The sequence below is a fragment of the Microcaecilia unicolor genome, chromosome 1 (assembly GCF_901765095.1).
Source record: "Microcaecilia unicolor chromosome 1, aMicUni1.1, whole genome shotgun sequence".
Classification (NCBI taxonomy): domain Eukaryota; kingdom Metazoa; phylum Chordata; class Amphibia; order Gymnophiona; family Siphonopidae; genus Microcaecilia; species Microcaecilia unicolor.
In genome coordinates this window covers 596758183-596783562 of record NC_044031.1, presented here as the reverse complement: position 1 = coordinate 596783562, position 25380 = coordinate 596758183, and the positions used below count along the sequence as shown (strand labels likewise).

The window sequence follows — 25380 nt, the reverse complement described above, 5'->3', positions numbered from 1 at the left end:
ATATCCAACATCAAAAGATTGGTGAGTTCTGGCAAGAAAATTATCTTACAATTTAATATATGTCAAGCGCCTTTGATGTCAATGATAAAATATTAACACTATTGGACGATATAGGTATTTCTGGAGCAGTTTACAACTGGTTTGAGGGATTTGTAAAATCTAGGACACATCAACATAAGATGTCAGGCATAACCTCTCCAGCCTGGTTCCACAATTGCAGAGTACTTCAGGGCTCACCTATCTCACCCATCCTCTAATATCACTAAGGAACCGCTAGGACGGTTCCTGGAAGTCAAGGGATACAATTCATTTATGTACACTCATGATGCCACCACCATTTACATTCTAACTGAAAATCAAGTTAAGGAAATCCTAAATACCATCCAGGAGATCCTGGACTTAATGGGGAACTGGGAATCCACCTTTCTCCTCAAATCAGAGACAAAACAAAATTCTTAATTGTGTCAAACTGTCACAATCCACCAGAGCTCAGTAGTGTTACCATTAATCATACCACCTATCCACTAGAGTCAACGCATAGAATATTAGGGGTCATCATTGATCAATTCTTAAATTGTGAGGAGCAGGTTATCTCTGTGGTACTAAAGCTTTTAAGACCCTCTGGAGACTGAAAAGAATCAGACCTTTCTTCACAACAACAACTTTTCATTTACTTGTGCAGTCTCTAGTGTTGTCACAGATTACTGTAATGCAGTGTACTTTAGGTACTAAGGAATGTTCCAACAAGAAACTTCAAACTATCCAAAAAACTGCTGCTAGGCTCATTTACAGTCTTTAAATTTGACAGGATATCGTCTCTTCCCATTAAATTGCAGTGGCTTCCTATACAAGCAAGGTAAAATTATGTATAATCATACCTGATAATTTTCTTTCCATTAATCATAGCTGATCAATCCATAGACTGGTGGGTTGTGTCCATCTACCAGCAGGTGGAGATAGAGAGCAAACTTTTGCCTCCCTATATGTGGTCATGTGCTGCCGGAAACACCTCAGTATGTCGATATCAAAGCTCCATCTGCAGGACTCAGCACTTAGAGAATTACACCCACAAAGGGACACTCTGCCCAGCTCACCACCGCCGAAACGGGGGAGGGGAATTAACCCAGCTCATCCCCACACAAGTGGGGGAGGGGAATTAACCCAGCTCATCCCCACACAAGTGGGGGAGGGGAATCCGTCCAGCTCATCCCCGTGGAGCGGGGGAGGGACACCACACCCGCCGATGCGGGGGGATCTGGCTTATCCTGCAACCGCAACCGCGGGAGGAGCTGACTGACCCTAGCACCGCCGAAGCGGGAGGGGTACAAAACTGCCCTACAACCGCACGAAGCGGGAGGGAGTGCCGGCAGAATTTATGTCTCAATCCAGCCCCGTAAAACGGAGGGGAGAGGAATGCAGCAGCTCACTGTAACACAAACTCGTCTCAACTCTTGAAGAATCCAAGTGAAAAAAAAACTTGAACCCGAAGTCTTCCTGAAGTAACTGAAGACTAAACTTGAACCTGAAATGCAACCAGAATAGAAACCATACAGATATCTGGGCGGGGCTATGGATTGATCAGCTATGATTAATGGAAAGAAAATTATCAGGTATGATTATACATAATTTTACCTTCCATATCATCAAGCTGATCAATCCATAGACTGGTGGGATGTACCGAAGCAGTACTCACCCAGGGCGGGACATAGGAATCCCTGAACTCAACACTGGAGCTCCACACCGGGCCTCCGCCCGTGCCGCCACAGTCAAGCGGTAATGCTTGGAGAATGTATGGGCCGATGCCCAAGTTGCCGCCTTGCATATCTCTTCCAAGGAGACGGACCCGGCCTCTGCCATCGAGGCCGCCTGAGCTCTATTGGAGTGAGCCTTCAGCTGGATAGGCGGCACCTTCCCCGCGGCCACATAAGCCGCGACAATGACTTCCTTGACCCATCTTGCCACTGGAGGCTTAGCAGCCTGCAGACCCTTACGAGGACCTGCCAACAGGACAAACAGATGATCCGATTTCCGGAAATCATTGGTCACTTCCAGGTATCTGATGATGACTCGTCTCACATCCAGATATTTAAGAGCAGAGTACTCCTCTGGGTAGTCCTCCCTACGAAAGGAAGGGAGACAGAGCTGCTGATTCACATGGAAGCGAGAAACAATCTTGGGCAGGAAGGAAGGCACTGTGCGAATAGTCACTCCTGCCTCAGTGAACTGCAGAAAAGACTCTCGACATGAGAGTGCCTGGAGCTCGGAAACTCTTCTGGCTGAAGTGATAGCCACCAAAAAGACTGCTTTCAACGTCAGGTCTTTCAGAGATGCCCTCAACAAGGGTTCAAAAGGCGGCTTCTGTAATGCTCTGAGCACCAGGTTAAAATTCCACGCAGGCACCATTGAGTGCAGAGGAGGGCGCAGGTGCTTAACTCCCTTGAGAAAACGCACCACATCTGGCTACGAAGCCAGGGAAGCACCCTTCAGGCGGCCCCTGAAGCAAGCCAGGGCCGCTACCTGGACTTAAAGGGAACTGAGCGACAGGCCTTTCTCCAGACCTTCTTGCAGGAATTCCAACACTGAAGAAATTGGAGCAGTGAATGAAGAAAATGAGACTGCTTCGCCACGCTGCAAAGGTACGCCAAACCCTGGCGTAAGCAGTAAAAGTAGAGCGCTTCCTCGCTCTCAGCATAGTGGCGATGACCTTGTCTGAGAAGTCCTTCTTCCTCAGACGCTGCCGCTCAATAGCCAGGCCGTAAGACCAAAGGGGGAGGGATCCTCCATCACCACGGGACCCTGATGTAACAGACCCTGCTCCACTGGCAGCCCCACCAGGATTATCCGGCCCGGATGCTTTGCCAATCGGTCTAGCACCCTGCCCAACATGGGCCAGGGCGGGAACACATAGAGAAGCTCTTGTGTTGACCACTGTTAGAGGAGAGCATCTACTCCCAGAGATCGAGGGTCCCGTCCTCTGCTGAAAAAGCGCGGCACTTGGCAACTGGCCGATGACGCCAATAGATCTAGGCTCAGCTGGCCCCAGCGCTTCGTGATATCCAAGAACGCCTGAGCCGATAACTGCCACTCTCCGGGATCCAAGGTATGGCGACTGAGAAGTGCGCCTTGACATTCATGACTCCGGCAATGTGGGCTGCTGACAGCTGTTCCAGGCTCGCTACCGCCCACTGGCATAGATTCATGGCTGCCTTGGCTAGAGGGGCGCTCTTGGTACCTCCCTGGCGGTTGACATAGACCACAGCCGTGGCATTGTCCAACAGGGCCCGTACTGGCTTCAACGCCAGTACCGGGATGAACTCCAAAAACGCCAACCGAATGGCTCTGAGTTCCAGGAGGTTGATAGACCACTTTGCCTCTGCAGGAGACCAGAGCCCCTGCGCTGTCCTTCCCAAGAAGTGGGCTCCCCAGCACGACAAAGAGGCGTCCGTCGTGACGACAATCCACTCCGGGGTCACCAGAGGCATTCCTGCAGACAACTTGTCTGTCTGCGTCCACCAGCTCAGCGCCTTGCGCACTGCTGGGTCCAAGGGAAGGCGCACAGCATAATCCTCCGACATCGGAGTCCAGCGCAGCAGCAGAGATTGTCGAAGTGGTCTCATATGAGCCCTGGCCCAGGGCACTACATCCATCGTGGCCGACATAGAGCCCAACAGCTGCACATAGTCCCAAGTCCGAATAGGAGAGGCTACTAGGAACTAGTCCACCTGAGCCTGAAGCTTGACAATCCAATTGTCTGGCAGGAACACTCTGCCCACTTGGGTGTCGAATCGAACTCCCAGATGCTCCAGGGACTGAGTCGGGCGCAGCTGGCTTTTCTCCCAGTTGATGATCCACCTCAGGGAGCTCGAAGAGCAACCACCCGGTTCACAGCTTTGCCGCACTCTGCATAAGAGGGGCTTGGATCAACCAGTCGTCCAGATAAGAATGGACTTGAACTCCTTCCTTCCACAGGAAGGCCGCGATGACCACCATTACTTTGGAGAAGGTCCGCGGAGCAGTAGCCAACCCGAACGGGAGGGCTCTGAACTGGAAGTGTCGGCCAGTACTGCAAAACGCAAAAAGCGTTGATGAGGAGGCCAGATGGGAATATGCAAGTACGCGTCCTTGAAGTCCAAGGATGCCAGGAACTCTCCTGCCTACACTGCCGCTATAACAGAGCGGAGGGTCTCCACGCGAAAGTGCCGAACTTTCAAGGCCCAATGGACCCCTTGAGGTCGAGGATAGGCCGTACAGCACCTCCTTTCTTTGGAATCACAAAGAAAAAGGAGTAACGTCCCTTGCCAGGCTGATTCTCTGGCACCGGAACGACCGCCCCCAGGCGGAACAGATTGTCCAAGGTCTGCTGCACTGCCACAGCTTTGACCGGAGACTTGCAGGGAGAGAGTACAAACCAGTCTTTTAAGGGTCGGCAGAACTCTAGCTTGTAGCCGTCTCTGATGACTTCCAGCACTCAAGCGTCTGAAGTTATTGTGGTCCACTCGCCCATAAACGAGGACAGCCGTCCTCCAATCTGCACTGAGGCGTGGACCAAGGCCCCGTCATTGGGTACGAGACCCTGGGGGAGGACCGGAGGGAGCACCTCCGGGACGGCGGTCTCTGCGAAAGGAATGCTGCTTGGGGGAGAAGTTCCTCTTGAAGGAAGAGAGGGCAGAGGAGCCCGACCTGCCCGGGCGGTACCGACGGGCTTCCTGAGCCCGTCCTCTGGAGGTACCAGGGCGAGTACTAGCCCGAGCCCTGACCTCTGGTAACTTCTTGCCCTTAGACGTTCCGAGATCGGTCACGATTTTGTCCAGCTCGACCCCAAAGAGCAGCTTGCCTTTAAAAGGCAATCTAGCCAGGCGGGATTTAGAGGCATGGTCAACAGACCAATGTTTCAGCCAAAGCCACCGCCGCGCAGAGATTGTCTGAGCCATGCCTTTAGCTGAGGCTCTCAAGACATCATACAGCAAGTCTGCCAAATAGGCTAAGCCCGATTCCAGGGCCGGCCAAACAGCCCTCAAGGAATGATCCGAGGGGGAAGCCCGCTGCACCATAGTCAGGCACGCCCTGGCCACATAGGAGCCGCAAACTGAGGCCTGCAAACTTAAAGCAGCCGCCTCAAAGGACGACCTTAAGGCCGCCTCCAATCCTCTGTCTTGGGCGTCCTTTAGGGCCGTGCCACCTTCCACTGGTAACGCCGTTTTCTTAGTCACCGCAGTGATTAAAGAATCCACGGTAGGCCACAGAAAGGCCTCACGTTCACCTTCAGGCAAAGGATAGCGGCGGGACATAGCCCTAGCCACTTTAAGGCTCGCTTCCGGGACATCCCATAGAGCCGAAATTAAGGAGTGCATGGCATCATGCATGTGGAAGGTTCTAGGCGGGCGCTTCGTCCCCAGCATAATGGCAGAGCCAACAGGGGCTGAGGGAGAGACGTCCTCCGGAGAGGAAATCTTCAAAATGCCCATGGCCTGCATTAACAGGTTGGGCAAATCCTCTGAGCTAAAGAGCCGCTGCAGAGGGGACATCCGCTCCATCCGAGCGGGGATCCGTCTCCTCCAAGGAATCCGCAAAGGACCGTGGGAGACCTCAGACACGCTGCCCTCATCTACATCGGAGGAGACAAAGTCCTCCAAGGCCTGGGAATCAACCCGAGGGCGTTTACCTCTGGGAACCTCAACCTCTTACCAGACGAGGGAGCAGGGGCAGCGTTTTGCATGAGGAAAGCCTGATGCAGCAGCAAAACAAACTCGTGGGAGAAACCCCCCAGACTGTGCACTTCCGCAGCCTGGGCAACAGCCCTAGACGCACCCTCAACCGGCGCTCGCAAGAGCGGGGGAGAGACATGCTGCGCATCCAAAATGGCGTCCGGCGCGACACTCCGCGAAGGAGCCGCGCAGGAAGAACGGCGCTTAACTTTAGCCGCTTTGTGCCGTCGCCCAAATTAAGGGCGTTCATGGCATTAATGTCTCCAACCTCAAGGGCGGCCCACGAAGAAGCCGTCCGAGCCGCGTGGCCGGCCAAGATGGCGGAGGCGAGGAGCGGGGGATGGGCGTTTATGGCGGGAAAAACCGCCACGCCGGAGGAAGGACCGGGACATTCATCGGTCACGAAACTGTCACCCAACAAGGGCGAATCAGGCTGTAAGACCCCCGCATCCCCTCTAGAAGCGCTCAAGCGATCCGGGGAGCGACCCTTTGCGCCCTCGCCCTCCGACGCCATATGCCACGAGGAGAAGAATCGGGGAACCCCCTGCCCGCTATAAAAAGATAAAAATTACCTGCTGTCCGCTCCGAGCTGTAACGAACTGGTGTCCCAGTGAGTAGCTGCAATGAACGTTTAAATAAACGTCGAAATAAACGCCTTTTTAGGACGTTTAAAAATTATTATTTTTTTTTTTTTTAAACGGAGCCAGCGGGAGGGGGGAGAAAAGGAGGGACCTGGCACCACCAGGTTTGCACTTGCTCAAAAGAGCCCTCAACCCCAGGCACTCAACAAAACCTAAAAATTAGGCTTGGAGGCCTAGCCAGAGCTGCTGCTGTGTGTGACCACCACCTGCTGAGATAGAGAACATACTGGGGAGTTTCCGGCAGCACATGACCACATATAGGGAGGCAAAAGTTTGCTCTCTATCTCCACCTGCTGGTAGATGGACACAACCCACCAGTCTATGGATTGATCAGCTTGATGATATGGAAGAATCATTTTCAAAACCTGTACTTTTATCTACAAGATCATCTATGGCCTAGCACCAGATTACATGTTAGAGATGGCTGAGCTTCCCTCTCACAATGTTATCCCAGGCACAAGAGACTAGCATGCACCACATTTTCCCTGTTACAAAAATATTAAATATAAGTCCATACTGGCTAAAGTTTTCTCTCAACTAGGTACTAAGTGGTGGAAATACATCCCGAGAGAATTCAGACATATTAATAACTACTTATCCTTCCGTAAATTCCTGAAAGCCTATCTATTCAACAAGTTTCTGTCCTAAGTGTATATGCAGGCATAATCAAACTGTATCTTATATTTGTATCTAAATCTGAAATTTCAGTGTTAATCTTCCCTATTTGTTTGAAAACTTATTATCTACCTCTCTTGTATAAATTACTATCATTGTAATGTTCTCAGGTTAATCCGTTAGCCACATTGAACTGGTCTATGTATTTCTGGATAATGTGGGATCCAAGTACCAATAAATAAATAAGAAATCTGCTATTTTCAGTAGAAAATTTGAAAACAGTACTTCACTCCCCCCCCTCCCAAATATTTTCGAATTGGAAATTGAAATTCAGTTAACCAGTTGCTCATAATAGACCTAAGATTTTCTCTTTAGAAACTTTAGTGTACATTTTCTTTAAACGTAGGGCCCGATATTCAGCTGGTGGTCATCAGAATTTTGTTGACCGCCACTGGTGTTATACCCAGAAATTCAGTGCCAGGCCATATTTGGCACATAACCGACTATGAAGAGACAGGATCACACAAGATGCCGCCCGATTTACGCAGTTATCTCAGCCTCTTAAGTGCTGAAATTCAGTACCTAATGGGCTATGTTCCAATTCTGCCCACTGGAACGGCCCTCAAAATGGCCCGTTTTGGCTTGGGTACTAACCTGGCATTTTCAGCAGCACTATTCTGTAAAGTGACGTTGAAAATGGTCGGTCAGCCCTGGATAGGCGATTTAAATAGTTTTGAATGTCGGGCCCATAGTTTCCACATAAAATTGATTTAATATGTTAACATACAAATTAATGTGTGTGGACCATGGATCGCAAGTACTAGATATTTTTGGTACTGATCATTCACATGCCTTTACATCTGTGTAAGAGTCTAGGAATTTTTTAGTTGGGTTCCTTGTAAGGATATTCAAGGGAAGAACTAGATGGGGTTCCAAGAAGGAGGACAGAAGGAAAAAGTGTCTTCCTTTACTTCCTGCCAAGCTGAGTGCTGGCAGGTAGAACTCCAGTGCCAGTTGGTGTCGAATGCTAACAAAGGTCCACAGCAAAGCAAAGATGAGAGTACTGGCTGCTAACCTAGTCCCAAAGTTTATTCCCGAGCTCGAGGAGGAAAGAATTGGGCCTAAACCAAGCAAAAGAGAAAAGTGGAGAAGAGAATCCCAAGAAAAAATACTAACACGAATTCCAGCAAACTCTAGCAAAAAACACAAACACCATTCCATTTCAAGTTTATGCTTTCCCTGAAGAACTGTTAGATGCAGATAAATGGTATTTTTGATCACTCAGTAAATTAACTCAATGGGTATGGTTGATGTATTTCTGATTGGCAAACAGTAAGGAAGTGACCTGACAAGATGCAGCACTTCAAGTGAGCACCATGAAGATTCAGTTCCTCCTGTCCCCGAGGACCCAAAATAAAACTATTTTCTCTGTAGCCCTAGAAACTACCTTCAAGCAGGAGTTCTCCCAGGATTCTGCTACCCATGCAAAGTCAGTTTAACCATGTGAAAAAGTTCTAATGAAAATTAAAGTATTATAAATACAAATGAATGAGAGAAACCAGAGGTTTTCAACCCAGTCCTCGAGGCACACCCAGCCAGTCGGGGTTTTCAGGATATCACCACTGAATTCCATGGGGATATTCTGAAAACCCTAACTGGTTGGGTGAGCACTGAGGACAGGGTTCAAACCCTCTGAGATAAACATACAAAATTTGATAAACAAAAGGCCAAAAGTGAAACCTGTTTTATATTCTGTACTCCCCTAGTATTCATTATTCCTTTTCAGAAACATTTGACAGATTTGGTTTTCAATTAAAAGAAGATTTATGTGAGGCAATACCCTTCTCCATAATCAGGTGTGGCATGATTTCAGGAATATGTTCATCTATTTTAAAGTATGGAGCACTAAAAAGCAGAAGCATAGCCAGGTTCAGCCAGGTTGACAGCACAGGGGGAGCGAGAGCGGACTTCCGCCGGCGCACATTTTCAGTGCTACACGACGAAAAAAAAAACACCCCACCTAGCTACGCCACTGCTAAAAACATTTCTCTATATAAAACGCACCTCCAACCTTCTAATGAAGCCAGAAGTTGAAGCTCTGTAGATCGCTTTTGCCCATGAGTGTCTGCCCCGTCCTCACGTCAGAACGTGATGACGTCGAGGGCGGAGCACTGACACTCACCAAATCGCATCGCACACCTGCTGCTACGCAACGAAACGTGACGTAACACACAAAACTGAGCAATAAGAATGACCTGCATGAAAGAAGGGATCGCCAACCCGTTGCCAGGCACCGGAAGTGCACGTCAGACGCATGACGGACCAATCTCTAACAACTGCATCGGAACAAGGGAGGAGAAGCACAGCCGATCACTTATTCTGCAGCACAGAGACGAGGAATATCGCTGGAAGCCCATCCTCCTGCTCACAGTAAACTAACCTCTGTCACAACGTTCCCTCCACCTCAAACCTCCCTAAAACTAACACACACCCACAGAAATGCACATTACGCTGTCACTGCCCCCCTCCTCATGCAACTCACACACTCACAAACAAAACAAAAAATAAAAGCCAAGAACGTCTGATCAATCAGATTGAAGGCAGCAAAGTGCGGCGGGTTCAGTAACACAACGCAGCGAGGTGGAGGCAGAGGGTGGGTCATAATGACGACAACTACACTGTAAGCAAGGAAGCTCATTGTTTAATCTCTGTTTCCACTCCCCAACACAGCTGTCATTCCCATACACTCAAAACCAAGCAAAATCGCCACTGGACCCCGTCCCCCAGCCGCCCTCACCTCACCTCCCACAACCGCTCGCTCACCGTTCCGCCGCCCTCCCTCTCCTCCCCGACTCCGGCCATGCTGCAGGATGATTACTACACACGAGTGGAAGTGACCCAATCAACTACACTGTAAGCAAGGAGCCCATTGGTTAATCTCTGTTTCCACTCACCAACACAGCCGTCATTCCCATACACTCAAAACCAAGCACACCTAGGAGCTGCTGATCCACGTTGTCGTTTTTTTTCCTTCTTCCATCTGAAACACGTCTAAAGCTGTTTCTACTGGATAAACTGCGCCTTAACAGGTAAAGGACAAAAGGTTTTTGTTTTTGGATTCTTACTGCACACCTTTTTAATTTATTTGAAAGCTTCCCATCTATACATATGAATATCATGAAATCTAAATTAAATATCAGTAAAACAGTTTTAAAAATTATTGTACGTGGTAGAAACAGCAATTTTAAACTCTGTATTTTCAGATCATTTGCCAACAATACAAAGTTTATCCAGGTAAGTGCCCGTGGCTGCGGCAGCCCCGCCGTTGCCTGTCAATGTGTGCCACTGAGAGAGTATGAGGGAGCTCCAGCTGCCTCTGGGTCAGGACAGGACTTAGCTGGTGGACGCCAGAAGCAGTGTCTCCTTAGGTTGACAGCAATTAGCAACCCCCCCAAGCACCTCGGAGGGAGGGAGGAAGGGAGTGGACAGGACCGTGGAAATGGGAGGGAGGGGGACGGACCCTTGAACTGGTAGAGGGACCCTGGAACTGGAGGGTGGGAGGGAGGGAGGGGGACTATGGAACTGGGAGGGAGGGAAGGAAGGTGACCCTGGAACTGGGAGGGTGGGGACCCTGAAACTGGAAGGGACCCTGGAACTCGGAGGAAGGGGGGATGACCCTGGAACTCGGAGGGATGGAGGGAGGGAGGGAGGGAGGATGCCCCTGGAACTCGGAGGGACGGAGGGAGGGATGGAGGGGGGACACTGGAACTGGGAGGGAGGAGGGAGGGGCCCCTAGCACACACTCTGATTCTCAAACACACACTCTCTCTCACGGACACACTCGCACCCAGTCTCACTCTCTCTCTGTCACACACACACACTCGCACATTCACTCTCTCTCACACAGTCAATCTCACACACACTCTGTAAAACACACACACTCCGAGGAAAACCTTGCTAGCGCCCGTTTCATTTCTGTCAGAAACAGGCCATTTTCACTAGTCCTATATAATAATTTGCACTCCAACGTTCCATCGCTGTCTGGCTGCCTGGGTTCGTAACATCTTATGATGTCAGCCAGCCTCCAGCGTTCCATTCCCCCTCACTGCCCCACCCTCGCGTCAAAACATAATGACATCAGAGGGCGGAACAGTGAGTGGGAAGGAACGCTGGAGGCGAGATGACGTCAGGATGTTACCAACGGAAGGGAAGCCAGCCAGGCCAGCCAGAAAACGATGAGGCACAAAAGAAGAGAGAATAGCGGCAGATCGAGGAGAGGGCAGGGAAGGGCAGAGCAGAATCGATGGACATGGATGGGCTGGGAGGAGAGGACAGGAGAGAAGAGAATCGCGGGACACAGATGGGAAGGCAGGGAAGAGGAGAATCGCTGGACATAGAAGGGAGGGGATGGAAGGGAAGAATCGCTGGACATGGAGGGGAGGGGGAGGGCAGAGAGGAGAGACAAAAAAAATCGCTTACAAGAGAGACTTTCTAGGGTCCGTTTCATTGTTGAGGAAACGGGCTGGATTCCACTAGTTTCTATATATTACATACATATATTCCAGCAATTCATGAATGATATGTGTACTTACATAATATATGTCAGGTTGGCAACTATCCTATAAACACCTTGCTCCACCAACCACTAATCAAGCTTCCAGAAAAATCTAATAGTACACACATGCAAATGGAATGCAGTGAAGCATTCTCATAAAAATCAAATGTAATTAGCACTTCATAGAGTTAACAAAATAACATTTCAATTTACATTCTCCCTTTCTATCATAAAATACTATTCAAAATAGTTACCAGAAAATACATTTCAACAATTACACATCCAAAAAAAAAGAGGTACTTCAACATGTCTAATTAAAACAAGCCAGCAGCTTTCACATTTGAAATGAATCTCTTAAAAATGTCTTTCATATGTGGCAAAACAAGTTACATGACAGTTGTACTCATATTTTACCTTCACTTATGCATTATTCAAGTACATCCCTTCATTAAAATCAAATCTACAAATTTGGTGGAATGTATAAGCCAATGCATTCTTTATTTTACCTAAATTAAGTTCTCTGTTACTTAAAACACATTGAAGAAGAAAACATTTGAAAAGCTTCTGTAAACAAAGTTGCTTACCAGTAACACATACACGGTGGGTGACATCTTCTGATGGGACCAGGATGGAGTAGAACCCTCAAAGCTCACAATGGTACCTCCACTCATATGTGACTTAACGTTCAGGGGATGATTCTATAATGTAGGCACTACCATTTATGCACCAGAGCGAATGCTACATACCTGTAGAAGGTATTCTCCGAGGACAGCAGGCTGATTGTTCTCACTGATGGGTGACGTCCACGGCAGCCCCTCCAATCGGAAACTTCTCTAGCAAAGTCCTTTGCTAGTCCTCGCGCGCCCGCGCGGCCGTCTTCCCGCCCGAAACCGGCTCGAGCCGGCCAGTCCAGTATGTAGCAAGACAATACACTTCAAGGGAAGACACAACTCCAACGGGGAGGCGGGCGGGTTTGTGAGAACAATCAGCCTGCTGTCCTCGGAGAATACCTTCTACAGGTATGTAGCATTCGCTTTCTCTGAGGACAAGCAGGCTGCTTGTTCTCACTGATGGGGCATCCCTAGCCCCCAGGCTCACTCAAAACAACAACCATGGTCAATAGGGCCTCGCAACGGCGAGGACATAACTGAGATTGACCTAAAAAAATTTACCAACTAACTGAGAGTGCAGCCTGGAACAGAACAAACAGGGCCCTCGGGGGGTGGAGTTGGATCCTAAAGCCCAAACAGGTTCTGAAGAACTGACTGCCCGAACCGACTGTCGCGTCGGGTATCCTGCTGCAGGCAGTAATGAGATGTGAATGTGTGGACAGATGACCACGTCGCAGCTTTGCAAATTTCTTCAATGGAGGCTGACTTCAAGTGGGCTACCGACGCAGCCATGGCTCTAACATTATGAGCCGTGACATGACCCTCAAGAGCCAGCCCCGCCTGGGCGTAAGTGAAGGAAATGCAATCTGCTAGCCAATTGGATATGGTGCGTTTCCTACAGCCACTCCCCTCCTATTGGGATCAAAAGAAACAAGCAATTGGGTGGACTGTCTGTGGGGCTGTGTCCGCTCCAGATAGAAGGCCAATGCTCTCTTGCAGTCCAATGTGTGCAGCTGACGTTCAGCAGGGCAGGAATGAGGACGGGGAAAGAATGTTGGCAAGACAATTGACTGGTTCAGATGGAACTCCGACACGACCTTTGGCAAGAACTTAGGGTGAGTGCGGAGGACTACTCTGTTATGATGAAATTTGGTGTAAGGGGCCTGGGCTACCAGGCCTGAAGCTCACTGACTCTACGAGCTGAAGTAACTGCCACCAAGAAAATGACCTTCCAGGTCAAGTACTTCAGATGGCAGGAATTCAGTGGCTCAAAAGGAGGTTTCATCAGCTGGGTGAGAACGACATTGAGATCCCCTTACACTGTAGGAGGCTTGACAGGGGGCTTTGACAAAAGCAAACCTCTCATGAAGCGAACAACTAAAGGCTGTCCTGAGATCGGCTTACCTTCCACATGGTAATGGTATGCACTGATTGCGCTAAGGTGAACTCTTACAGAGTTGGTCTTAAGACCAGACTCAGACAAGTGCAGAAGGTATTCAAGCAGGGTCTGTGTAGGACAAGAGCGAGGAGCTAGGGCCTTGCTGTCACACCAGACGGCAAACCTCCTCCACAGAAAGAAGTAACTCCTCTTAGTGGAATCTTTCCTGGAAGCAAGCAAGACGCGGGAGGCACCCTCTGACAGACCCAAAGAGGCAAAGTCTACGCTCTCAACATCCAGGCCGTGAGAGCCAGGGACCGGAGGCTGGGATGCAGAAGAGCCCCTTCGTCCTGCGTGATGAGGGTCGGAAAACACTCCAATCTCCACGGTTCTTCGGAGGATAACTCCAGAAGAAGAGGGAACCAGATCTGACGCGGCCAAAAAGGAGCAATCAGAATCATGGTGCCTCGGTCTTGCTTGAGTTTCAACAAAGTCTTCCCCACCAGAGGAATGGGAGGATAAGCATACAGCAGGCCCTCCCCCCAATCCAGGAGGAAGGCATCCGATGCCAGTCTGCCGGGGGCCTGAAGCCTGGAACAGAACTGAGGGACTTTGTGGTTCACTCGAGATGCGAAGAGATCCACCAAGGGGGTGCCCCACGCTTGGAAGATCTGGCGCACCACTCTGGAGTTCAGCGACCACTCGTGAGGTTGCATAATCCGGCTCAGTCTGTCGGCCAGACTGTTGTTTACGCCTGCCAGATATGTGGCTTGGAGCACCATGCCGAGACGGCGAGCCCAGAGCCACATGCTGACGGCTTCCTGACACAGGGGGCGAGATCCGGTGCCCCCCTGCTTGGTGACATAGTACATGGCAACCTGGTTGTCTGTCTGAATTTGGATAATTTGATGGGACAGCCAATCTCTGAAAGCCTTCAGAGCGTTCCAGATCGCTCGCAACTCCAGGAGATTGATCTGTAGACCGCGTTCCTGGAGGGACCAGCTTCCTTGGGTGTGAAGCCCATCGACATGAGCTCCCCATCCCAGGAGAGACGCATCCGTTGTCAGCACTTTTTGTGGCTGAGGAATTTGGAAAGGACGTCCCAGAGTCAAATTGGACCAGATTGTCCACCAATACAGGGATTCGAGAAAACTCGTGGACAGGTGGATCACGTCTTCTAGACCCCCAGCAGCCTGATAGCACTGGGAGGCTAGGGTCCATTGAGCAGATCTCATGTGAAGACGGGCCATGGGAGTCACATGAACTGTGGAGGCCATGTGGCCCAGCAATCTCAACATCTGCCGAGCTGTGATCTGCTGGGACGCTCGCACCCGCGAGACGAGGGACAACAAGTTGCTGGCCCTAGTCTCTGGGAGATAGGCGCGAGCCGTCCGAGAATCCAGCAGAGCTCCTATGAATTCGAGTTTCTGCACTGGGAGAAGATGGGACTTTGGATAATTTATCACAAACCCCAGTAGCTCCAGGAGGCGAATAGTCATCTGCATGGACTGCAGGGCTCCTGCCTCGGATGTGTTCTTCACCAGCCAATCGTCGAGATATGGGAACACGTGCACCCCCAGTCTGCGAAGTGCCGCTGCTACCACAGCCAGGCACTTTGTGAACACCCTGGGCGCAGAGGCGAGCCCAAAGGGCAGCACACAGTACTGGAAGTGACGTGTGCCCAGCTGAAATCGTAGATACTGCCTGTGAGCTGGCAGTATCGGGATGTGTGTGTAGGCATCCTTCAAGTCCTGAGAGCATAGCCAATCGTTTTGCTGAATCATGGGGAGAAGGGTGCCCAGGGAAAGCATCCTGAACTTTTCTTTTACGAGATATTTGTTCAGGGCCCTTAGGTCTAGGATGGGACGCATCCCCCCTGTTTTCTTTTCCACAAGGAAGTACCTGGAATAGAATCCCAGCCCTTCTTGCCCGGATGGCACGGGCTCGACCGCATTGGCGCTGAGAAGAGCGGAGAGTTCCTCTGCAAGTACCTGCTTGTGCTGGAAGCTGTAAGACTGAGCTCCCGGTGGGCAATTTGGAGGTTTTGAGGCCAAATTGAGGGTGTATCCCTGCCGGACTATTTGAAGAACCCACTGGTCGGAGGTTATGAGAGGCCACCTTTGGTGAAAAACTTTCAACCTCCCCCCGACTGGTAGGTCGCTCGGCACTGACACTTGGATGCCGGCTATGCTCTGCTGGAGCCAGTCAAAAGCTCGCCCCTTGCTTTTGCTGGGGAGCCGAGGGGCCTGGCTGAGGCGCACGCTGCTGACGAGAGCGAGCGCGCTGGGGCTTAGCCTGGGCCGCAGGCTGTCGAGAAGGAGGATTGTACCTACGCTTACCAGAAGAGTAGGGAACAGTCTTCCTTCCCCCGAAAAATCTTCTACCTGTAGAGGTAGATGCTGAAGGCTGCCGGCGGGAGAACTTGTCGAATGCGGTGTCCCGCTGGTGGAGAGACTCTACCACCTGCTCGACTTTCTCTCCAAAAATGTTGTCCGCACGGCAAGGCGAGTCCGCAATCCGCTGCTGGAGTCTATTCTCCAGGTCGGCGGCACGCAGCCATGAGAGCCTGCGCATCACCACACCTTGAGCAGCAGCCCTGGACGCAACATCAAAGGTGTCATACACCCCTCTGGCCAGGAATTTTCTGCACGCCTTCAGCTGCCTGACCACCTCCTGAAAAGGCTTGGCCTGCTCGGGGGGGAGAGCATCAACCAAGCCCGCCAACTGCCGCACATTGTTCCGCATGTGTATGCTCGTGTAGAGCTGGTAAGACTGGATTTTGGCCACGAGCATAGAGGAATGGTAGGCCTTCCTCCCAAAGGAGTCTAAGGTTCTAGAGTCTTTGCCCGGGGGCGCCGAAGCATGCTCTCTAGAACTCTTAGCCTTCTTTAGGGCCAGATCCACAACTCCAGAATCATGAGGCAACTGGGTGCGCATCAGATCTGGGTCCCCATGGATCCGGTACTGGGACTCGATCTTCTTGGGGATGTGGGGATTAGTTAGAGGTTTTGTCCAGTTCGCAAGCAATGTATTTTTGAGGACATGGTGCAAGGGAACAGTGGACGCTTCCTTAGGTGGAGAAGGATAGTCCAGGAGCTCAAACATTTCAGCCCTGGGCTCGTCCTCCACAACCACCGGGAAGGGGATGGCCGTAGACATCTTCCGGACAAAGGAAGCGAAAGACAGACTCTCAGGAGGAGAAAGCTGTCTTTCAGGAGAGGGAGTGGGATCAGAAGGAAGACCCTCAGACTCCTCGTCAGAGAAATATCTGGGGTCTTCCTCTTCCTCCCACGAGGCCTCACCCTCGGTGTCAGACACAAGTTCACGAACCTGTGTCTGCAACCTCGCCCGGCTCGACTCGGTGGAGCCACGTCCACGATGGGGGCGTCGAGAGGTAGACTCCCTCGCCCGCATCGGCGAAGCTCCCTCCGCCGACGTAGTCGGGGAGCCCTCCTGGGAGGTGGCCGCAGTCAGCACCGCACGCGGTACCGACGTCGGGGACCTCACCCCGGGCGATGGGCCAGCCGGCGCCACGCTCGACGGTACCGGAGGCGCAAGCACCCCCGGTACCGGAGGGGTAGGGCGCAACAGCTCTCCCAGAATCTCTGGGAGAACGGCCCGGAGGCTCTCGTTCAGAGCGGCTGCAGAGAAAGGCAAAGAGGTCGATGCAGGCGTCGACGTCAGAACCTGTTCCGGGCGAGGAGGCTGTTCCGGGCTGTCCAGAGTGGAGCGCATCGACACCTCCCGAACAGAGGGTGAGCGGTCCTCTCAGTGCCGATGCCTGCTGGGTGCAGACTCCCTCGGCGACCCAGAGCTCTCGGTGCCGACGCGGGGAGGCGACCGGTGTCGATGCTTCTTCGATTTCTTCCGAAGCATGTCACCGGAGCTCCCCGGCACCGACGAGGAGGACGTAGAATCCAGCCGTCGCTTCCTCGGGGCCGAGGCCGAAGGAGGTCGGTCTCGGGGGGGCTGTACCGCAGGAGCCCTCAGGGTAGGAGGAGACCCACCCGAAGGCTCACCGCCACCAGCAGGGGAATGGACAGCCCTCACCTGCACTCCTGACGATGCACCACCGTCCGACGACATCAGCAGACGAGGTCCCGGTACCACCGACGTCGATGCAGCTATCCGATGTCTCGGCGCCGATGCAGAGGCCCGATGCCTCGATGCACTCGATGCAGGGGCGGCCGAGGAAGATGGTCTGGACGCTGACGACGTCGATGCACTCGAAGATCCCGGTGCCGATGCCGACGAAGAGCCCGAGAACAACACGTTCCACTGGGCTAATCTCGCTACCTGAGTCCGCCTTTGAAGCAGGGAACACAGACTACAGTTCTGAGGGCGGTGCTCGGCCCCCAGACACTGAAGACACGACGAGTGTCGATCAGTGAGCGAGATAACCCGGGCGCACTGGGTGCACTTCTTGAAGCCGCTGGAAGGTTTCGATGTCATGGGCGGAAAAATCACGCCGGCGAAATCAAAGTCCGAAATGACGGAAAAAGAGCACCAAAAGATTTAAAGGGAGAAAATCTCGACCGAGGCCGAAAGAGGCCTACCCCGACGACGAAAGAAAACTTATCGGGGCAAAAAGCTGGAAGTACGGGAAGGGTAACACGAAAACCGGAGCACTTCCCGACACTTTAAAAGACTTTTCCGAAGAAAAAACACGTCAAAAATAACTTTGGACGCGCGAGGTCGACTTTCCGGGGCTCGACACGGCGAAACACGACCGTACCGAGTGCGGACAAAAGAAGACTGGCCGGCTCGAGCCGGTTTCGGGCGGGAAGACGGCCGCGCGAGGACTAGCAAAGGACTTTGCTAGAGAAGTTTCCGATTGGAGGGGCTGCCGTGGACGTCACCCATCAGTGAGAACAAGCAGCCTGCTTGTCCTCGGAGAATTACAGGCATAAATGCTTAGAATATTCACACAAACCTGCACCAGTACATCGCTTAAGCACTATTCTTGACACCAGCTCTGTAGCTCGCGTTAAGTGTTCACACGTAAGTGCACACATGTTCACACGTAAGGGCACACATGCATATATATATATATATATATATATATATATATATATATGCATTTGGCACAGATCTGCAGGAAAACTTCCTCTGCAAGTTCCCACTTCGTTGGGTCGATTTGATTCCTGCTTAGATAATCAGCTTGCACGTTGCTCTGACCTGCAATGTGACCTTGAACTCCAGGTCTTGAGCCTGCTGCTGCGGAACGTTAGTCCAAGCGAAAGGAGTTCCTCTGCTGAAAACGGGCACGAGAAGTGAACCCAGCAGAACGCCCCGGGCGGTACCTTTGAGCTTCTCTGAAGCGAGGTCTGTAAGAGGAGGGAACCGCCTGACCCTTGGAGGAAGGCTGCGGCCTGTCCTCGGATAAGCGCTGGGGTTTAGCATCCCCCAGGCCTTTAACAATGTTCTCCTCGAAAGGGCAACTTCACCAACCTTTGCTTAGAGGCCATGTCAGCTGCCCAATGCCATAGCCACAACATGCGGCGAGCTGCAAAAGCCATCTGTTTAGCCGAAGCTCTGACCAGATCATAAAGGGCGTCAGCCAGGAAAGACAAGGCCGACTCCATCTGCAGTGCCACCTCCGCAAGGGGCTCCCGCTCCATCTCCGGGCTGTTCCACTGCCTGTTGTAACCAAGCAAGGCAGGCTCGGGCAGCGTAACAGCTGCATGCAGACGCCCGTAAGGATAGGCCTGAAATCTCAAAGGACCGCTTTATAGCTGATTCAAGGCGTCGGTCCTGCATGTCCTTCAGGGCAACTCCTCCTCCTCCAAAGAGGGTAGTTCTCTTTGTCACAGCTGTGACTAGGGCATCCACTTTAGGCACAGCTAGGCACGCCAAATGCTCCTCACTTAGAGGATATAATTGCCCCATAGCCCTGGCAAATTTCAAAGGCCCCTCGGGGTCAACCCATTGAGCTGAAATAAGCTCTTGAATGGAGTCATGCAAAGGAAAGGCTTGAGCAGGCTTCTTAGTACTTGTCATCCTCCGATTAGCAGAGGAGAGCTCAGCACTTGCAGGATCTTTGATAGAGAGGGCCTGCAATGCATTAGAAATAAGCGCTGGCAGCTCATCACAGTGGAAAATCCTCACCTGCGGAAGGATCATCCAGATCCAGTGGCAATCCTGCACCTTCCTCTGGCTCTCCAGACCACGAGGGCCTGCCAGACCCCTCAAAGTTCACACATACCGACCTTTGGGGGGGGCCGCGGTGGGTGTGCCACTCTCTGAAGGGGAATCCACCCTTATGCGCTTGTCCTGTGGCCATCAGTCAGGGGAAAACGCACCTGATGGTAATTCAAGGCCGGGCTCTACTGGAGGGGACACAGGCAGCCAGGCCAAATTGAGACCCCTGCGGAAGAGCTCTTTTTAACATACATGCTTTATGCAGCAGCAAAACAAATTCAGGGGAAAATGGCTCACCCTGGCCTCCCGGCTCCAGTCCGGGGGAAATGGCTCTCATATTAGCCTCCATTCAAGGCTCCCCTCCAGGCTCACACCCCTCCGCCTCAGCGGGGGTCGCGCCATGCTGTTCCAAAATTGCGCCCGCTGCCAGCTCCACAGAGCGGGAAGAAACCTCGCTCACCATGCTCGGGCCGGCTCTGACGTCAGAAGAGCACGATTTACAGAGCCCTGCTGCTGATCTGCACTTGCCACAACGGGGACAGCACTTTACAACCTCCGCAGCCATCACCGAAAACGGCAGGAAATTCAAAATGGCGGATTCGCGCCAAAATCGCCCCGAACGCGGGCCCTCCCCGGAGGAGCTTCAAATGCTCTTACCTCTCCGGATCGAGTGACAGAGCTCCGATCCACTGCACAAACTGAAGGAAAGCCTCTTTTCTTGGATCGCAGCGCTACAGCGCGAAGCAACTTTTTTTTTTTTTTTTGACGCTGTGAGGAAAGTTAGAGGCAACAGCGCAAGAGAATCAGTAGCTTGGGAAAGGCAGTGAAAGGGCGAACCTATGTGCCTGCATCCACAGCGTGGGCAAAGACAGGGACAGGGCTTGCCCATGTGTCTACATCCACATCAGAGCCGGGTAAGGCAGGGAAAGGGCATACCTATTTGCCTTTAAAGTGGGCACCATCAGCCACAACACCCTTGCTACAACTGGCAACAGCACAGAAGCCACCCCAGGCAGATTTCTGAAGGAGCTTGAACAATCTGCGTCCACCCTGCTGGGGAGATAGAGAATACAGTGGTGGAAATAAGTATTTGATCCCTTGCTGATTTTGTAAGTTTGCCCACTGACAAAGACATGAGCAGCCCATAATTGAAGGGTAGGTTATTGGTAACAGTGAGAGATAGCACATCACAAATTAAAACCGGAAAATCACATTGTGGAAAGTATATGAATTTATTTGCATTCTGCAGAGGGAAATAAGTATTTGATCCCCCACCAACCAGTAAGAGATCTGGCCCCTACAGACCAGGTAGATGCTCCAAATCAACTCGTTACCTGCATGACAGACAGCTGTCGGCAATGGTCACCTGTATGAAAGACACCTGTCCACAGACTCAGTGAATCAGTCAGACTCTAACCTCTACAAAATGGCCAAGAGCAAGGAGCTGTCTAAGGATGTCAGGGACAAGATCATACACCTGCACAAGGCTGGAATGGGATACAAAACCATCAGTAAGACGCTGGGCGAGAAGGAGACAACTGTTGGTGCCATAGTAAGAAAATGGAAGAAGTACAAAATGACTGTCAATCGACAAAGATCTGGGGCTCCACGCAAAATCTCACCTCGTGGGGTATCCTTGATCATGAGGAAGGTTAGAAATCAGCCTACAACTACAAGGGGGGAACTTGTCAATGATCTCAAGGCAGCTGGGACCACTGTCACCACGAAAACCATTGGTAACACATTACGACATAACGGATTGCAATCCTGCAGTGCCCGCAAGGTCCCCCTGCTCCGGAAGGCACATGTGACGGCCCGTCTGAAGTTTGCCAGTGAACACCTGGATGATGCCGAGAGTGATTGGGAGAAGGTGCTGTGGTCAGATGAGACAAAAATTGAGCTCTTTGGCATGAACTCAACTCGCCGTGTTTGGAGGAAGAGAAATGCTGCCTATGACCCAAAGAACACCGTCCCCACTGTCAAGCATGGAGGTGGAAATGTTATGTTTTGGGGGTGTTTCTCTGCTAAGGGCACAGGACTACTTCACCGCATCAATGGGAGAATGGATGGGGCCATGTACCGTACAATTCTGAGTGACAACCTCCTTCCCTCCGCCAGGGCCTTAAAATGGGTCGTGGCTGGGTCTTCCAGCACGACAATGACCCAAAACATACAGCCAAGGCAACAAAGGAGTGGCTCAGGAAGAAGCACATTAGGGTCATGGAGTGGCCTAGCCAGTCACCAGACCTTAATCCCATTGAAAACTTATGGAGGGAGCTGAAGCTGTGAGTTGCCAAGCGACAGCCCAGAACTCTTAATGATTTAGAGATGATCTGCAAAGAGGAGTGGACCAAAATTCCTCCTGACATGTGTGCAAACCTCATCATCAACTACAGAAGACGTCTGACCGCTGTGCTTGCCAACAAGGGTTTTGCCACCAAGTATTAGGTCTTGTTTGCCAGAGGGATTAAATACTTATTTCCCTCTGCAGAATGCAAATAAATTCATATACTTTCCACAATGTGATTTTCCGGATTTAATTTGTGATGTGCTATCTCTCACTGTTACCAATAACCTACCCTTCAATTATGGGCTGCTCATGTCTTTGTCAGTGGGCAAACTTACAAAATCAGCAAGGGATCAAATACTTATTTCCACCACTGTACTTAAGAGGCAGATGGAGCTAGCCGGCCATGAGGCACTATGGTTTTTCAGTGCTTTCTATCTCCCCCTGCTGGTTGATGGACACAACCCACTCGTAATGGATTCATCTGCTTGATGTCAAGGAACAACAATCTGTAAGCACTAATGGCTCCAAAAGTATTGCTTTCTGAGTTTCTTTTCTCCTCTTTTGGTGAATCTTAGGTTGCAAGGATGATTATTTGAGTCTGAATATCTCATGATCTTATATGCCACACTGGGTCAGACCATAGGCTCATCAAGCCCAGCATCCTGTCTCTGACAGTAGTCAATGAGGATCATAAGTATGCAGGTAGATCCCAAAACGTAGACCTATTCTTTATTGTTCATATTTAGAAATAAGTGGTGGTATTCACAAGGCTATATGGCTAATGAAGGATGAAACTTTTCCTCCAGAACTTGTCTAAAACCTTTTTAAACCCAGCTGTGTTAACTGTCTTGACCACATCGTTTAACAGCAAATTTCACAGCTTAATTGTATGCTAAGTGAAAAATACTTCAATTTATTTTAAATGTGATTGATACCTATTGGTCCCTTCATCTTAGTACTCTATGAAAGGGCAAACAGTCTTTCCCTATTTACCCATTCCACCCAACTCATGATTTTATGGATTTCCACCATAATTCCTCTTGGTTCTCTATTCCCCAAGCTAAAGAGCCATAACCTGTTGTCTTTCTTCATATGGGTGCTGCCCATCCCTCTTATCATTTGGACTGGCCTTCTCTGTATCTTTTTCTATTTCTATTGTTGCTTGGATGGGACAACCAGAACTGCACGGTACTTAATGCAGCCATACCATAGATCATACTGTGGCTAACCATATGCATAAAGATATTTACTTATGTGGATATCTTTGTGTACACTATTCTGCTGAATATTACTCCCTATGTTATTATGGTTTGTTTCGTTTTTAGTCAATATTCCAGGCTCATGGAACATTTAACATTTAGTTGTATATTTTTATAGCACTTAAGTAAAAGTATTTACTAGCTTAAAAGTTCTTATATGACTTTTCATTTTGGTTTTAGCATTCTTATTTAAAAAAATCTATGGCAATTATTGGAAGAACACAAATATAAAAAACTTGTCATAATACTAACTGGAATAAGAAATTTCTTTATTTCTTCCAATGCGTGTCCCATTCTGGCATATGCCTCTGCTGGAGGGGCAAATACTTCAATAAGAACATGTAGGTCATCATGTAAATGGAAGTACTTTGCTTCTCCACTTTTTCTCAACTCTTCTTCCTTGGAAAAATACAAAAACCGAAAAGCAATTTTCAGGATGACAAAATCAGTAAAAGTTACTCTATTACATTTAAACCTTAGGAAAGGTGTAAACTGCTGCACATTATTTACAGAAACAATACTAAACAAGGAACCAGATTATCTTCAAATAGATAGGGTGTGGTTTATCAGGTATTTTCAAGCACTCTCTCCCTAGGGATAAAGACATGGATTATTATGCACTATGGCAGTTTTGATCAATGGCATCTATCGCAAAACAGCTGAAATTCCAGAACAAAATGCCACTGTGCACATGCTTCTGAAGTATCCATTATATACATGTTTTTTAAAAATACTCTATTCTTAACAAACGACAAATTCATTAAAAATTATCATGACAAAAAAAAGTCACTCACCAACTCTTTTCAACACTTTTCAGCTAACCTTCCTTTTTGTACCAACTGCTTTATCAGCCAATGAAAGAGATTTTAGCTGTAGCTGTCTCTAGGTCATCTGATAATTAAGTGCACTTCCCTGCAGACATGCCTTCCTCTCAGTATACTTGCTCAGAACAAACTTTCAATCAGAACAAGCTTTCAACCAGCCAGAACATTTATAGACTTAAAAAAAAAAAAAAAGGAAAAAATCACTACTAATTATTTTCACCACTCCCTACTCTCACTTGCACACCTCCCTCCAAACCTCTTCTTTTTAATTTGAACACTGCTCAAGCCAGGGGCAGCCCAAGACAATCTGCTGCCTGAGGCAGAAAATGAGCTGCCACCCCGGCTCCTCCGCCGCCACCCCCCCCCCCCCCCCCCGGCCATCCCTCCTCAACCCCCTTCCCTGAAATTACCTTTTTCTTTTCTCATTTTTAAAAAAGGCGGTGGCAGCAACTCCCATAGGCTGCCCTGCTACCAGTCCCAGCTCCTTCTCTCTGATGTAATTTCCTGTTTCCTCAGAGGCCGCCCAAAGTAGAGAGAAGTACCCGGGACCAGAAGCGGGACAGCCTATGGGAGTTGCTGCCACCACCTTCTTTGGAAAAACAAGAAAAGAAAAAGGCAATTTCAGAGAAGAGGGTTGGAGAGGGATTTTTTTTTTGGGGGGGGGGAGGGGTGATGCCACCTCACAAGAGTACCGCCTGCCTCAGGTGGCCTAATGGTAAGGTCGTCACTGGTTCAAGCTCACCCTAGGGATAAATATAGCACTGATTGTATCCTCTCAAACAACTTCAGCACAGCCAGTTTCTTCACTGGACATCCATGAAGCTAGCAAATAAGGGTTTCATTAAAAATAGTTTTAGAGTTCAGTTTAGTATTTTAGGTTGCATTTTAGAGCTTGGCAAAACGTTAGTACAGAGCACAGATATCAGTTGAAAAACTGTTTGAATTCTAATTTTATATTGCTGGGGTAACTATTGCTTTATTTCTTGCACTTAGTTTATTTAGCTCTTTAAGGAGTTTCTTTGCTTGCTTACTCTAAGATTTCTTTTTTTATCTCCATTTCAAAAGAAGAGGTTATTAAATTAATCACTTTTGAAGTCCCTACACTTCTGAGGGTTAGATATTATTCAAAAGAGAATCGCTGCTTCTTTTAACTTACAGAACAGCTGAGGAAAATAAGTGGCTTTGCTAGGACTATGTTTTCTTTCAACAGGTGCAAAAACTTCTACACTGCAGAATGGCTGGGAAAAATCATGTCACCAGAGTCATTGCCCCAGCTATAGCTTCTGTCTCTGTGCAAATAGAAAATGTGACCCAAGGAGAGGGGCTGGCTCCATGTGTGAGACGTCTGCTGCTCGAATCCC

General features: G+C 49.9%; 1 protein-coding gene across 1 annotated transcript in view; it reads right to left on the bottom strand.

The window, feature by feature from the left end:
* The window catches only part of KHDRBS3 (KH RNA binding domain containing, signal transduction associated 3), a 443659-nt gene that overhangs the window by 279895 nt on the left and 138384 nt on the right, over positions 1-25380 (bottom strand). Inside the window, exon 4 of the mRNA XM_030219492.1 lies at positions 23448-23594. Within this exon, the coding sequence (XP_030075352.1) occupies positions 23448-23594 (147 nt within the window). The remainder of the gene's footprint in view (positions 1-23447; positions 23595-25380) is intronic.